The sequence below is a fragment of the Lutjanus erythropterus genome, chromosome 16 (genome assembly GCF_056507025.1).
Source record: "Lutjanus erythropterus isolate fLutEry1 chromosome 16, fLutEry1.hap2, whole genome shotgun sequence".
NCBI classification, from domain to species: domain Eukaryota; kingdom Metazoa; phylum Chordata; class Actinopteri; order Lutjaniformes; family Lutjanidae; genus Lutjanus; species Lutjanus erythropterus.
The window spans coordinates 8990048-9005584 of record NC_139332.1 but is presented as its reverse complement, the minus strand read 5'-3'; the positions used below and the strand labels follow the sequence as shown (position 1 = coordinate 9005584).

Here is a 15537-nt window from a genome sequence, read left to right as displayed (position 1 = left end):
AAGAAAATATCCGCTTGGTAAGTAATAAGTATGAGGCAAAATTTCAAACTCATGAGATAAAAAGTCCTAATTATAAGATAAAGAATGAGAGAAAACGTCATTACTATAGTAATTTTGACTCTTTATCTCATAATTTTGATTTATTATCTTATACTTATGGTTTACCATGGGGATGTATTTTTCTTTCACAGGTGGTAATGGGCTTCCACAGTTTTCAGCTGCGCATCATGTGTCATTTTCTGCACTTGCGATTGTGTAGGTCAGAGAACTGCACCACCGCAGAGCAAAAAGAGGGGTCTGCTTTCAAGGCGTCTTCAAGTCAAGTGAAAATAAAGCAGTCTCGCTATTACAGAAGAACATGTTTCTATACATACATACATACACACACACATATATATATATGTATATATATTAGAATATTTTTAGAAAATACATGCTGTACCAGACATCTGACTGACAGGAAGATAATATACTGGTTTCATCCCGTGAAAGACAGGAGATGGAAACGTAATTGTAGTCTTGCTACTCAGAAAATACAGTGTAATAGATGTGTTGGAGGATGAAACTGTACAATGTTCAGTACATTCCTTTTTAAGCTCTTGCATATGGCGGAGACACTGCGAAGAGCCGGGATAATTGCTCAGATAGTCACTGCTGCGGGACCTTGATCTTGTGTTGACAAGAATGTGAGCGGAGAGAGGTTGAAAGGCACCAAGCTGTCGGAGTCGGAGTCTCCCCGCCTGGTTATGGCACCGTGGTTGTCCTGCCGCTGTCAGAGCAGGATGATGTAAAGGCATCCGTGTTCCGCGCCCCCTTCTCTTTAGCGCCGTGATTAACTCATCCATTTTCCTCCCTGGGACTTGTACTCCCTCTTTAATTTTCCTGATAGACAAAACAATCACATTGTCTTTGTTTCACTTTTGGTAAGTCCTGTGTCGGCTTTAATTGCTGCAGAGAAATGCCTCCATTGTCTGCAAAGGACTGATCTGTATGAGTGAGAACTGTCCTACACCCAGAAATTAACCTAGCCATGAGTGCTTGCTTGAAAATAAATTGTGAGTCTGTTATCAGTAGAAGATCTAGGGATGATACAATTTAAATCACATTAACAAGCGTATGAATTATGGGAGATAAAGTTCAAGCTGACAATGTTTTGCAACAAATTACACTTTTAATTGTACTCACCAGCTTACAGGCTTACTAAGTCAATCTTTTGACATTGTCATATTGAATGAATAAATGCAGATTGTAGAGTTGTTGTTGCTATTGTGTTTTGCCTCATTGTTACATTCTATTATCATTTCCAATGTCTTTTTCATTGCTCTTTCCCTTCACCTTTTGAGTGCCTCTTCTTATTTCTTGGGATTTTACTCTTGTCTTCCGTTCTTGTACAGTACAACAGGGCGTGTGCTATCTTGTGTGTCCTTTTTGAAAACATCTCGTGATGCGCAGGAAATGATGCATGTGTGGTTTATTTGGAATAAATGGAATAACTGTGCAGTGTGACCAGCAGCACTTCCTGAACAACAAAGAAAAAAATAATTCAATCCAATGCCACTCACCATACTGAACAGAGAATCCATGCAATCAGGCTTAATGTCAGTGAACCAAAAGCCCCTGAGCTATTAGCATGTACCACCAAAGATGGAGTCAAAACAAAAAAATTAGAAAATACGTGTGAATGGGTGGATTGTACAAAAGATTTTCCCGTTAATGACAGATAAAAGTTTTTACCAAATGAGATTTTTATAGGAAATGGTAGACGAGTAAATTTATTTATGACACATTTAAAAGCGCTAATGTTGACCAAAATGCTTTTACTATAAAGTCAAAACACAACTGAAAGGCTATAAAAACATCAATGGACTGAAAAATTTTGAACATTATGAAAACATTATGTACATAATCATCTTTGGATTTCAACTTGGTGTGGAATCAAGTCCACATGTGGATGGAGAGAAAGGCTCTACAACATCATTATTATTTTATGATTGAAATTGTGATTGCGTTCACAATCTGCAATACTGTCAGTGAGAATGATAATTTTTGCATTACATTTTTTCATTTTTACTGACAAAAAAAGCAATTAAAATTGTGATGATGGGTTATTATTGGAGTCTGTACCAAACAAACAAGGCCAGGTCATCTATGCAGCATTACAGTAGTTTGTTATAATTCTGTTCTCTCACACATTTTCCTGTTTCAAAAAATTGTAATTTGGCTCTGTTGTTGCAATTTGGATCTTGCAGTCACAGTGATATTGTGATTAATTGTGCAGCCTGGACATTAGCATCATACAGTTTACATTTGACTTTGCTACGGCTGTGATGGTATACATATTCCTGTGAGATGGCGATTTACCATGACTTCCTCAATACTTATGTTCTATTGGACTTTAATGAAACATACTGTCATAGCTCTTTTAAGGAATGGGACAGTGCATAAATGTGTGCAGTCTGCAACCAGGTAGAGTGAGTGCTAAGCAAGTGATGATGCTGCTCATAGCAGAGCAGAAACATAACACTAAGTTGTCAGCCTGGCAGTAAATGTACAGTACTGGTAACAGTGTCACTTCTCAACACCAAGAAAAGTCTCATCTGTTGTTTTCCAACTGCTGAAAAATTCACAGGGTTAGCCCTGAAGTATGCTGAGTAGGAGTAAAGCTAATACTAACGCTAAGGTTGTAACTTTACAACATTGGCTTGGTGCAGTCATATCCCTTTCAGAGGCTTTGCAATCCAGCACCGGACTGCAGCATGTTTTTTGAAGATGCAGAATAATAAATCCATTATGATAAATCCAGCACCAAATGTCTCCTGTAGTTTTTTTATGCATATTTCCATCTTGAATTCAGTTATTATTGTTGTTAGCATGTTCTTAGCTTCCCACTGGCAATACCACGATGCCTTGGGTCGAGTCTGTCGACCAATCAGAGTCTGTGTTCCTGATTTGTGTGTGACAACGCTGATCTTTAGGTGTATTAATAGATAGATGCACTGATCTCAACATGAGATTAACCCTTCAAAATAAAATTTGCGGTGATGAGGGTAAACCCCACCCCCACCACAGGCATCACACTGCAGTATGCTGTTATCATCACAGTCCTACTGAGCACTGTGGTTTTCAGAAGAAGTAGTGCATTTGCTTGGGATTATTTTTAATACACATGATGAAGATTATTTACAGCAGCAGAATAGTGGCTCATTGATGTATTTGTAATAGGTTTTGGAGGACAATGGAGCTTTATGGTTCAGAGGAATAAAATGTATCAGGCTTTGGATTTACAGGATCAATTCATTCTTGGTTTTGTTCTTTTCGTGGAATTTGATGACCATAAAAAAAATCATATGTTGATTATATATATGTTATCAGACTTGTGTTTACGATATAGACATCGGTTTATAGATGTCAGTGTATAGAGAAGAACTAATCATGAACAGCATAGGTATCACTTATCACCTTTGACTTTAAGTGATTGGTCAATAGATCTAGCTGAGGAAAACTGAAATACAAACTGTTGCTTGTCCATGCAGTGCTTTAAAAACAAATGAAAGAATCTTTCTTTATATTACTGGGAACCAGTGAATGGAGGCCAATAAAGGGCAGATACAGTATGGTCTCTCTTGGTACAGGCAAGGACTCTCACTGCTTTAAGACTGCTGCAAGCTGGCATTATATGGCAAGTATATGTTTACATTGCCTTATTAAATAGGACGTGATCTTTGAATGTCAAAAGTGTAAACAAACACTGTATAGAACTAGGAGACATCTGTGTTGCACGCAACGTGATGTGTCAGAATTTACTCCCATTTTCCAGCTTCTGTCCGTAATTTCATTTGTGCATGAACGCTCGAAGCTTGACATTATTCTTTACCTCTAAGCTCCGTCTGCAGGAGCTCCTGCGTTCAGAGCGTCGTGGCCTTCTGTTTCCAGGATGAAGGGCTTTTCATAAGTAGATTTAGAGAGGGAAAAAAAATGTAAACAGGAGGGAGATGCTGCCAATAGATATGAAAAACAGACAGCTGTAATCTCCCACCGTGGGCTGCTTAGCTGGACTCTTTTGCTGGATCACGGATGCTTCTTATCAGCGCTGCGAGAGGGGCCCCCATGTATGAAAGCTGCTATTATATCTACAATATCATATGCAAATGCTGTGGTCACACATAGAGATTGGTTTCATACCAAATGAGATCTCCCCTAGATAGAACATTGACACTTTCATATGTTAAATAGAACATGGAAATGGAAAAATGGACAGTTTTTAAAGAAAGTCCTCAGATGACACATGTAAACCGGATCATCTGTTTTCTGGCTGATGATGATAATGATTGTTTTTCATATCTTTTTTTCATGCAAATATACCAGAGAACACATTAAAGGGAAGAGGAAAGACAGATCGTCTCTTTCTAACACCCTGCTTACACTCCCCGCTCGACACCAGCAGCTCCGTCAGCGCTGGTGCTATGTGCAAAGGAGCCCTCTGCTCGTAAAGCACAGATTTATGGGGGAAATTAACATATCATTAACATACCACAGGCACTCTTAAAAGAAGGTTATTTATAATTAGGTGACATCAGAGACACTGGCGTGCTTGGTGCTGGAGAGGGAGAAGGGGAAGAGGAAGTTGCCGCCATTGGAAAGGCCCCGGAGAAGACTTTTTTTTTTTCTTTTTTGTTGAAAAGAAGAAACTGGGACGCCAAACCTGTTGTTTCCTTTGTGTAATGTGGTGGAGACATTTGGGGTTTTTGCTGTCCTATTTCTCGCCATCAATAACATTATTCTGGCCTGCTTCTGTCGGCACTGAATGGCCTGCGCAGCCCCTCACTGTTTACATGGTATGCTTTTCTCTTGCAGTCTAAATGAACTGTACTTGTGCAGGCAGAGGTGGAGAGGAGGGAGCTGCATCTGCTCTACTTTCAGGGGTTTGAGCAACTAAACAACAAATCCATCCTCTTTTAGGCATTCATACACACCTTTTTAAAACTAAAATCTGTAATTTTCCTGAATGTTGACATGCTCTGTACAGGAAACAGGTGGCTGATGTTTGAACGCCAACAAAGATGGCAGACTTATTGTTGAAGGTGGCCATTTGTTCAAATCAGCCACTGAAAAACTAATCGTGCTGAGTTTATGTTGTTGAGCACAGTTCATGTAAATAAAGATGTCATATGAACTGTAAGTCTGGTGCAGCATTTGTCAGCCGTGACATGTTTGACTTGACAGGCTGATCAACATCTTGCAATCGACATCACTTGTCAAACTCCATCATACTGATGGATGAATCAATGTATTAAGACAATATTTGGAAATATGGACACCATGGATCAGTTCTGAAAACTGTTCATATTTACTTGCGGCAGAAATTAGAATATGTTTTGTTCAAAACAAATAGGATTTTAGCCACATTAGCAGATGGGTTTGCTGGGGTATTAAGAAATCCTGATGGTCTGATTTTCAATACTGTAATAAATACAGACACCCCTCTTTCTTTTTAACTGATAAGGAGATGCTGTATTGTAGTGTGCAGCTTACGCCACTAGGGTCAGTCTCTGTGCAGCAGCGCAGCTGAGCAGACAAACATAGTTTTCATTAGAAGAAGAAACATGATACTTTGGGGATAAAGTTACAGGACTAAATTACTAAAAAAATAGAAAAATGCTTCTTCCCTTGTTTTGGATTATTTTGGATTTAGTCCAGATGTTAAAGGTAAACTAGCAAACACTGCAGACTCCTGACTTGTCAGAGTGGCGTTTCGTCATGAGTAAGTTTGGTGAGCGTTAGAGGGAGAGGTGCAGACTAATTACTGTCTATGGTGACAGAGTTATGGTGAATGCGCACTGAGCAAAGAGAGAGTTGAGCAGTGTCAGGTTGTCATCCTGGCGGAATAAGTACAGTGACCGCACTGTACATTTCCACTTTAGGTTTGAGTTTGTCAGTGAATAAAGGCTGCAGCTTCTCAAGACTGAAGTGGAGCTCCTGTGTGTGTGTGTGTGTGTGTGTGTGTGTGTGTGTGTGTGTGTGTGTGTGTGTGTGTGTGTTGTTTACCAGCTATGGGAATAGTGTGGATATGACGATCAGCTCCGCCTACATCGTGGGAGTAGAAGCACACTGTAGAAGTATAGTGGAGTACAATTTAGTTGAACACTTTCACAAGCTTTACCTAAATACTGTCAAAATACCATACACCCAATAAAATGTCAGGAGGGTATGAGGGTATGCCCTTTTCCAAACAGTTTCTAAGGACAAATTCCCAGATGGTTCTGTGTAACAAACCATCTGGCATGTCAAGAGAACCTGGGGCCACCTCCATGGAATATGTTGGTGGCCACAGACTAATGTTTTGTGTTAAACCCTGTAAAGGGAACAAAAATGTGAGCTTGATGAAGCAAAGAGTTTTGCCCAATGATGGTGCTACATAAAAAGTCATAGGATCACCAAGCTCGCCAAAATCAGAGGGATTAATCCTTCCGAGCATAATGGATATCTGCACTGTGGCAATTCATCTGATACTTGCTGAGATATTTCAGTATCGACCAAAACCGGATCGACTGACAGACAGACAGACATTGCCCTGGAGCAACACTGCTAGAGGGCCTAAAAAATTATTTTGGAGAATTATTTTTCCTCCAAAAAGCAAACACAAAACAATCTTAAACTGTTTGCTCTTTTTAAGATAATAATCCTTTAGATCCTTGCTTTTAATTTGTCTCTCTGCTGCTGTGTCCTTTTTTTTTTCTGGCACTTCACCTGACAGTCAAGTAAAATGTGCCCAGCGCTTTGATGTCTTTATCTTTAGATATTCTGTTGATGAAGAGGTGATACTTTCAAATCTTGTTCTTCTGTAGATAAATAACTACTCTTGACACTCCAGTAATTTTCTCCCAGAAAAATACTCTTTGTCCACATCAAAGGGATAGTTCAGATTATTTGAAGTGGGACTGTATGAGGTACTTATCAAAGTCAGTGTTGTAGATGCTGGTCGGCACGCCTCCAGAGAAGCAATGAACTGCCACGGAGAGGGTTGTCAGAAAAATGTGTTTTAGGCCCACCGAAAAAAGTCAGTTTAAATGTATGCTATATTTTGAATATTTTCACAGCTTTACCATGCTGCCAGGCAGCCTTCTCTGATGGGAAACCTCTGTTGTATGAGCCAAATATCATTTTCTCCAAACTAACCAAACTCCACTGGCAAAATAAAGAATTTTACCTGACATAATGCAGGAGTTGCTGGTCTACCACTGCCTTGATCTGTTGGCTTGTTTGTGTTATTGTGTGACTTTGGTGAATCCAAACTATCCTTTTAAAAGACCGAGGTCACATGATAAAACAAAGTAACTAAAATAAAGTGGCAGTGGTAGACCAACAACTCCCGTGTTCTGCAAGGTAAAATTACTGATTTGTCTATGGAGTTTGGTAGTTTGGGGACAACAAGATTTGGCTGCAGTTTCCTGCCAGTAAGGCTGTCTGCCTGCAAAGAAAAGTGCTAAAAATATTCTAAATATAGTGTTAACAGTAGTTAATACACTTACTATGGACTAATTCATCATACAACCTCCATTTCAAATAATCTGAAATATCCCTTTAATTATTATTTTTTTAATTCTTAGACATAATGCACTACATTGTTATAAAATCACTATTGAGTCGTATCAAGTATTATACTTGCCACCCAGAGTTGCTGAATTTATTCACATAGATGAGATAAATTGCAACAAACAGAGCAGATATTATGATGAAGTGTATAAAAGCACGTATTTTATCTGTACATTTGTTATGCGGACAGGCAGCTGTGTGAGGGACAAAAGCAATCGGTAAAATGTGACAGCCGCAGTTGAAAGGATTGTAAGGATTGCCTGTTCGCAGAAACACAAGTTTACAAGGATCCACATAAATATTTTCTGCCTGTTTTTTCGGAACTCTGCAGCATGGAAGCATCAAACATCATTATGAGATGCATATAAGGAAAAACTCTCTGCAGTAAATCCTTCGAAATACAAAGAAATGGGATAAATGCTCCTGACTGTGACAGCTAACACACACTCATTCTCTACACTGAGGATATACACTTGTAGAAATAAAAGCACTTACTATTGGAGAGTCATTTTTGGTTCCTGGGAGAAACTTTTAGAAAGGGTCTACTTGGAACCCAACAAAAGGGGTTATATCTAGAACCATCTGTGAACATTTCCACCCAAACAGAGAATCCTTCCACCCAGAACCCTCCGTGGGAAAACTTCTTTATATTCCATGGTTTGATGTAAGCCCACCCAGGGTATTCTACCAAGAACCCTTTTATACTTAAAGGATTTCATGTAGAACTCACTCAGGGAGTTCTAGGAAGAAGAACCCTTTTATTTTCCAAGTTTATTCATAGAAGTCACCCTCAGAGTTCTACCAAGAACCCTTTTATATTCCAAGAGTTTCATACACAACCCAGCCAGATTATTCTAAGGAGAATCCTATTACATTCCAAAAGTCTCTTGCAGAACCCATCCAGGGGGTTCTACTAAGAACCCTTTAATATTCCAAGGGATACATCTAGATCCCACCCTGGGTAGTCTAAGGAGCACACTTTTATATTCCTAGGGTTTCATGTGGAATCTACGCACTGGGCTACAGAGAACCAATTTATATTCCAGAGGTGTCTTGTAGAACCCACCCGGGAGATTCTACCAAGAACACTTTGATGTTCCAAGAATTTTATCTATAACCATCCCAGGGAGATCTACAGAGAACAATTTTATATTCTAAGATTTTCATTTAGAAGCCAACCAAGGGGTTCCAATGAGAATCCCGTTATATTCTAAGGTTTGCATCTAGAACCCATCCAGGGTCTTCTACTGAGAACCCTTTTATATTGCTAGGGTGCCATGTACAACCTAACCAGGGAGTTATATGGAGAACCTTTATATATTCCAAGAATTTAATGTAGAAATCAGCTAGTGTTCAACAAAGAAGCCTTCTATATTCCAAGGATTTCATAAAGAACCCACCCAGGAAGATTAAAAATTTTCATTCAAATTTTCCAAGGGTGTCGCCTATAATCTTCCAGGGTTTCTAAGAAGAACCACAATGTGTTCTCAAGATGAAGCACAAAAAATCTGTTGTATAATATACAATCTATGTTACAATTAGCCCTTCAGGAAGAGCCCTATTTCTCAGAGTGTATGATAACTGTTTGGTGATTTTTGTAGGAAGAAGAGCTACGGCAGAGCGGCGAGGCCAAATACCACCACCTGAACGAAGACCTGCACGTCCTCATCGAAGTGTTCGCCCCGCCAGCTGAGGCCTACGCCAGGATGGGTCACGCTCTGGAGGAGATCAAGAAGTTTCTCATACCAGTAAGTTCACTTCTCTCCACACGCTCACACACACACACGTTCTCTGGCTCTCCTCCTGAATCTCTCCTCAGCTGCTCTTTGGCCCCGGCCAACTCATTTTCGGCCTGTCCACAGCGAAGCCGGTGAGTAACAGCGGAGACTCCTTCACTCACACTCTTTGTCTGTTACTTGCACTGTAATTCTGTCAGGTTTTGCAGGAGCGCGCGTGTGTGTGTGTGTGCGTGCGTGCGTGCGAGGGAAGTGTCTGATTCAGTGTGTGTGATCCTGGGTGGGAAGTCAGTGGGTAAAACAGGAATAAAAGAGCGCAGGAGGGAATCTCAGCACGGGCCAAACCCTCCTTGGCAGCAGCATGCAGCACGGAGCTTATTTACTCTTCCCCCATTCATTATGGATGATCTCTGTGATGCTCAGAGCTATGATGATTTACATCTCATCATTAATTATCAGCAGACCCCTCCCCCACCTCCTCCCATCCCTTCCCTTCTACGTCTTCCCACTGCTGCCATGAAACATATTTATTGATAGAGGGGACACATGACAATCATATCAATTGTTTTATGATTAAAGACCTATTTCCATCTTAATTATGTGTTTTAATTTAGCAGCAAAAAACAACTGTGTGAGAAGATAAAGGCAAATGGGGTCCCAAGGATTTATCAGCGTGAGATCTGAAATGTTTTGCTGCCTCAGGAACAGCGGTCACGGCAGTACTGTAAAGTACATTAATTAGATATTCCCGGGGCTGTAGCCCTGGAGATAAAGGACGAAATTTAATACAGTGTAATTGAAAGCGAGTCTATTGCTGTCTGCGTCTGTGTGTGTGTGTGTGAGTGTGTGTTTGAACATGCTGCCTCTCTGTGTGCAGGATTACAATGATGAGATCAGACAGGCCCAGCTGCAGGAGCTCACATACCTGAACGGCGGCTCCGAGGATGCCAAGGTGCCATCGGTGAGGGGCAAGTCAGCCGTCCGTGGAAGAGGGACCCCTGTTCCAGGTCCTCCCAGGTAACCTGCTTCCAAGCATGTGTGTGTGAGTGTGCGCGCAAGTTGTTGTGTGTACATGCAGTTTATTTCAGCTGGTGAGTGGGTATTATTTACAGTTCAGGAGCTACAGGGAAGGCAGGTCTTTTTGGTAAATGGACGTGTACAGTATCATGTTGCATGTTCAGAGTTAATGGTGTCATTTAGAGTTACAGCACATTTACTGTATGACTGCCTCTGTCTGGCAACAAAACACCAGACATATTTGTTTATGTTTATTTCATTTAAAAAGGACAATGCATATTAATTAAAATGAGCAATTAAGTCCAATAAATAAGTGTGCCAGTTTTAGCTGCAGAGGCTTATTTTTATCTGCAGTCCCTGGCAGGTTGATGGCATTTAACAAACATCAACTGACAACGTACAAAAGCACATAAACAGACAAAACAGACTGACGGCATGTAAAAAAACATTAATTAATACATATAAAAGCACATAAGCACAGAGAAAGGCAGATTAGAGGCATGTGAAAAACATTAAAGAATGCATACTTGTGCACATAAGTGTAAATAGTAAAACATTGACATAATCATATATCAAAAAACATTAAAGAAAGCATACTGTATATAAGCACAGTAACCAATTTTTTATAGATTTGGAGAATGCTAATGCTATAATTTATAACATGAAAATGTATTTTGTTGATATATGTCATTAATTCAAGGTAACTGTGTTATTTGCTAGTCAGTGCTAGCTGGTTGCTACTTCCAACAACCTGCAGGAAAACACTTTATGTGTTGCGTACGTAAGAGTGAGGAAGGAAGTTGGTGAAGGTGATTAAAAGTAAATTTTCATCTGCAGTCCCTGGCAGGTTGATGGCATATGATAAAAGATTAAAAGATAACATGCAAAAGCACATAAGCCCATAAGCACAAACAAAAGCAGATTGATGCATGTTCGATTGTCCAGTAACCACTCTTGTATAGATTTGGAGAATGAGTAAAAGGCATATTGACTCGTATTGACTCATAAACATAATCAACCCTCTAAATCATCACTGTCGTATTTTTTCAGCCAGTGCAGCGTTTTGAAGTCAGAACTCTTATTTTAAAAAGTAGTGACCAACGGTTACATCACATTCTCTGTCTCCTCTCTCTGCTCTCTGTGTGTGAGAGCCGCAGAAAGAGTTAAACACACATAGACACACACACAGGCAGAGCAAACTGAGGATTGCTTCACTGTATTAACACAAAATCTGTTGTTGTGTGGAGGTGTGGAAATCAGAAAATAACACTTTCTCTGACTTTCTGCTTTGTACTTGTTACTGGTGCTCACTCGTCTTATTCCTAATTTGCACTCCAACTTCGAATGTTAGTAACTGCTACTTGCAGTTCTGATTTTTTAAATGTATCTTTTGGTATTGTTTTTTGAGTACAAGACAGATGTCACATCAAAGACCCAGTGTGTAAGATTTAGATGGATATATTAGCAAAATATGACATAAATGGTATATAATATTCAAGTATGTTTTCATTAGTATACAATCACCTGAAAATAAGAATTGCTGTGTTTTCATTGTCTTAGAATGAGCCCTTTATATGTATAGAAGGTGTGGGTCCTCTTCACTGGAGATCACCATGTTGTACTGGCATGTTTCTAAAGTACCCCAAAATGGACAAACCAAACACTGACTCTAGATCAGGCCTTTTGCATTTTTGTGGATTTTCGTCGGCACTGGAGGTTCTTCTACATACTTGGCAGGGGCAGGGTGAGATGAGGTGTTACCAATCTGCAAACCCACTGCCAGATTGCACAAAATCCTACACATTGTTCTTTTAAAGTTTTACTATATTTTAGACCTTATTTCCTGACAGACACTTTTTTTTTTTCTCTGTACGTGCCAAACATGTTCAACTGCCCATACAGTTTGGTTCAGATTTAGTAGATCTACTGAATGTGTCAAATGTTGGCTGCAGTGCTCACTGAATTTGGGGTTGTGACATGTGTGCATTAGCTCCTGATTTACTGAGGCAGCAGCTCATTACACAGTCAGTTCCTGGACTGATCCTGGGGCTGCCCTCCTAATGCCTGCTGCGAGTCATGGAGAGCTCATACTGTATGCTTATTCACTATTGGGATGTCTGAGTTCAGGAAAAACATGGTAACATGGCGATCTTGACTCCACGACGTTTATCCACGCTATGTGAGAGATTAGGTTGCTCCTAGAATTATACAATCTTTATGAGTACTTAGATTATTAATGCCACAGGAGATAAACAAACTTCATGGGAAATGAAAACCAGATGAATTAATAATACACACAAAATATACATAAGCCAGTGGTGGGATGGTCAGAGCGGCAGGTCCATCAGCTTGGAGTGCAGCAGGTGGAGGGGAGACGGTGTTGTTACCAGAGCCGGAATTTTGTACGGTGGCAGTAACAGCTTTTCTTTGATCGTGAAGCCTACATGGTTTACATGGCAGACTAGAGTCTCTGTTAACAGTGACAAACACATCTACATTATATATGTTCCTCTTTCCTATAAAGCATCTGTATTTTCATTGTGCTGCTGGATGTGTTGCCTCTATGTCTCTATGGTTTAATACCGGGAAACGGGATTCCCGGGAGGTCTAATCAAGACCATTTCTCAGTTCATAGGAAATACAATGACAGGAAACGGGAGAAAAAATGTTTTATTTATTTATCTTTTTTAAACACAGAACATATTAAAATATATTCAGAAAAATGTAGGCCCACAGTTTACTGTCATAAAACATGCAGCAGATATGTGTTTGTGTGTGTGCTGTGTGCCAGTAAAACACAACACAGCCTATTAATTAACACACAGCGCTGTGATTAAAAAGCGCATGCATGCTCTGAGTCTGACCTTGTGGGGTTGCGCCTCTATATTGTAGGTAGTACGGTAACACCTTTTGGCCAATCAGATTCATTCTGTTGCAGGCTGAGAGGAGTAGCTGTAGAATACTTAGGTTGATAGAATGGCTTAGAAAACAACAAATGACCTTCTTATTATTCACTGACTATTCTGAGTAAGTTTCTTATTTATTTTTTTTAATACAAACTCATTATATATTGTGTGCTATTTAGAATAGAGGAACATCTGGATGACTTCCAGTGTCCCTGTACTTAGCGTTAACAAATAGGAAAAAATTGAACACTTAACTGTTAAGTTAGATTCATTATTTCTGTTTGTTTAAAATCATAATTTTATTTGATTGCGTTGCTGTCCTGGCCAAAGGCCAAGTGGCCCCTGAAATGATGAGATTCCAGGCCAGGATACTGAGGTAAAAACAGTCAAATACATTAAATGAATGTTTTATTTAAAAAAGAAAAAAACAGTGACAGTGACATTGCATCATTTAGAGATATAACACAATCATTTTCATGTTCATATTTTAGTTTAATTAACAAGCTCAAAACCTCCCTGGTTGTTTAATGCAAACTATTATATATGTTGTTGTTCAATAATTAGTTCTATTTTTCTCTCTTAAGTTATCAGAATTAGTTTATGGGTCTATTTAATTAGTTTATTTATCTTTAGATGACTAAGTAACAGTACATTTTCTGGATATTTCTCTTTATCTAAGGTCTTTATGTAGAATTAATGTTAAAGTCATATTTCCTTCCTTGTGGCTCCTCCAGATCTTATCTTTGCTGTTTCTACTCCCAGTTTGAAATGACACACAAACAGCAGCTCCAGCCTGGTGCACCTGTTCGATAAATACACCACATGTTTTTGGGGCACGATGCATCAAATCTGGAGCTGAAAAATAGGTGTGAAAACACCATAATTCTGGCCACTGATGTTCACATTTTCCTGACTCCTTGTGTAAATGCAAATAACGGCCATCTTTTCTCAGAAGTAAAGGTGAAAGTAGCGGTGCTTTACTGCACAGGACAACCGCTTGTGTCTGACTTTGACGATGGATGCTGCAGTTTGTGTTCCATCACCTACCAGCAGACAAATCTAGTAACCTTCAATGTCCACAATCTTACTGTAAGATACTGTACTCTAAGCATATTTATGACAGCATGGGATGAAAACATTCATGAAAATATTTTCTTCTGCGCGGTGGTACCGTCTGGCATATGTTGTGTGAGAGAGAGAAAATAGTCCCTACATTAAACCGCTCACAACGAGGTCTGTGGATTATTATTATGAGTAACTGGGTTCATGATTTCATGAGACGTTGTTGTTGAGTTTTTCAGATCTATTTTTTTTGGCCCCACAAGCCCAGTGCCATTTAGTTCCATTATATCTGAGAGAAGGCAGACATTTCTGCTCATCTAGATGAATAAATAGCACCGCAGACCACAGGTAAAATTTGTATTTTTGATTTGGGGGTGAACTGTCCCTTTACAGGTGGTGGATCAGAAAATGCTCATATGGGTAATTTTGGAAGACACTGACAAACAACCCATTATGTAATTTAGGATTTGTTGGCATTAGCTGACTGGCAGGAAGCGCAGTGTATCATAATGTACAGGTACATACTGATATAAAATTATTCCAGTAGGACAGACTGAAATAAAACTTGGAACAAGCCAAACAAAGGCTTCCTGTTTAATGTGATGGGTTATCTGTCTCTGTGGAAGTTGTTTCTCATATTCTACAAGAATGAATGACAGCAAAAAGCGTCTTCTGAAGGCAGAAAAATGAGCCCTGATATTTTTCTAACTATGCTGACTGTGCGCAGACATCAGCAGGAACTACAAAGAAGAGGCAGAAACCATAGATGATTGGCATAAAACTACAAACCAAGGCACTGCTGTTATCATTTTAAAGTTGCACTGTGCAACTTCGCACAAGACTGGATATTTACTGAACTAGCAAGGCTTTCTTTCTGTTCACCAAAAGGAAACCAGCTGGACAAGAGAAGCAAGACATCTAATGCTGATGATTCCAGCTTTCTCTGAACGGAGCTGTCAATAAAGCTTAGAGAAAGTTCAATCACGAGGACTATTTCACTCCTTTCCCCCTCTTCTTTCATTGATCACACCTTCCCAGCTACACCTCTTGGCCTCTGTCCATTCCTACATGTCACTCCTTCCCTATTATCCTATAACATACACCCACATGGGAGCTGTTCGCTAATATACATTAAGCTGTAATGGTCATATAGTGTTAGGTCTTTGTTAATGAGAAGCCACCCTTTTCACTCTTACGACTAGATTCTAACGAAGATGGCTGTT

The 15537-nt window shown here is 39.6% G+C and overlaps 1 protein-coding gene across 2 annotated transcripts in view; it reads left to right on the top strand.

Annotated features, from left to right (window-relative positions):
- khdrbs3 (KH domain containing, RNA binding, signal transduction associated 3) overlaps positions 1–15537 on the top strand; it is a 153023-nt gene that overhangs the window by 85326 nt on the left and 52160 nt on the right. For both annotated transcript variants that reach the window (XR_014772098.1, XM_084739726.1), the window contains exons 4-5: positions 9195–9341; positions 10207–10346. Coding sequence is in view for 1 of the 2 variants with exons in the window: in XM_084739726.1 (XP_084595852.1) it covers positions 9195–9341; positions 10207–10346 (287 nt within the window). In the remaining variant the exon portion in view is untranslated. The remainder of the gene's footprint in view (positions 1–9194; positions 9342–10206; positions 10347–15537) is intronic.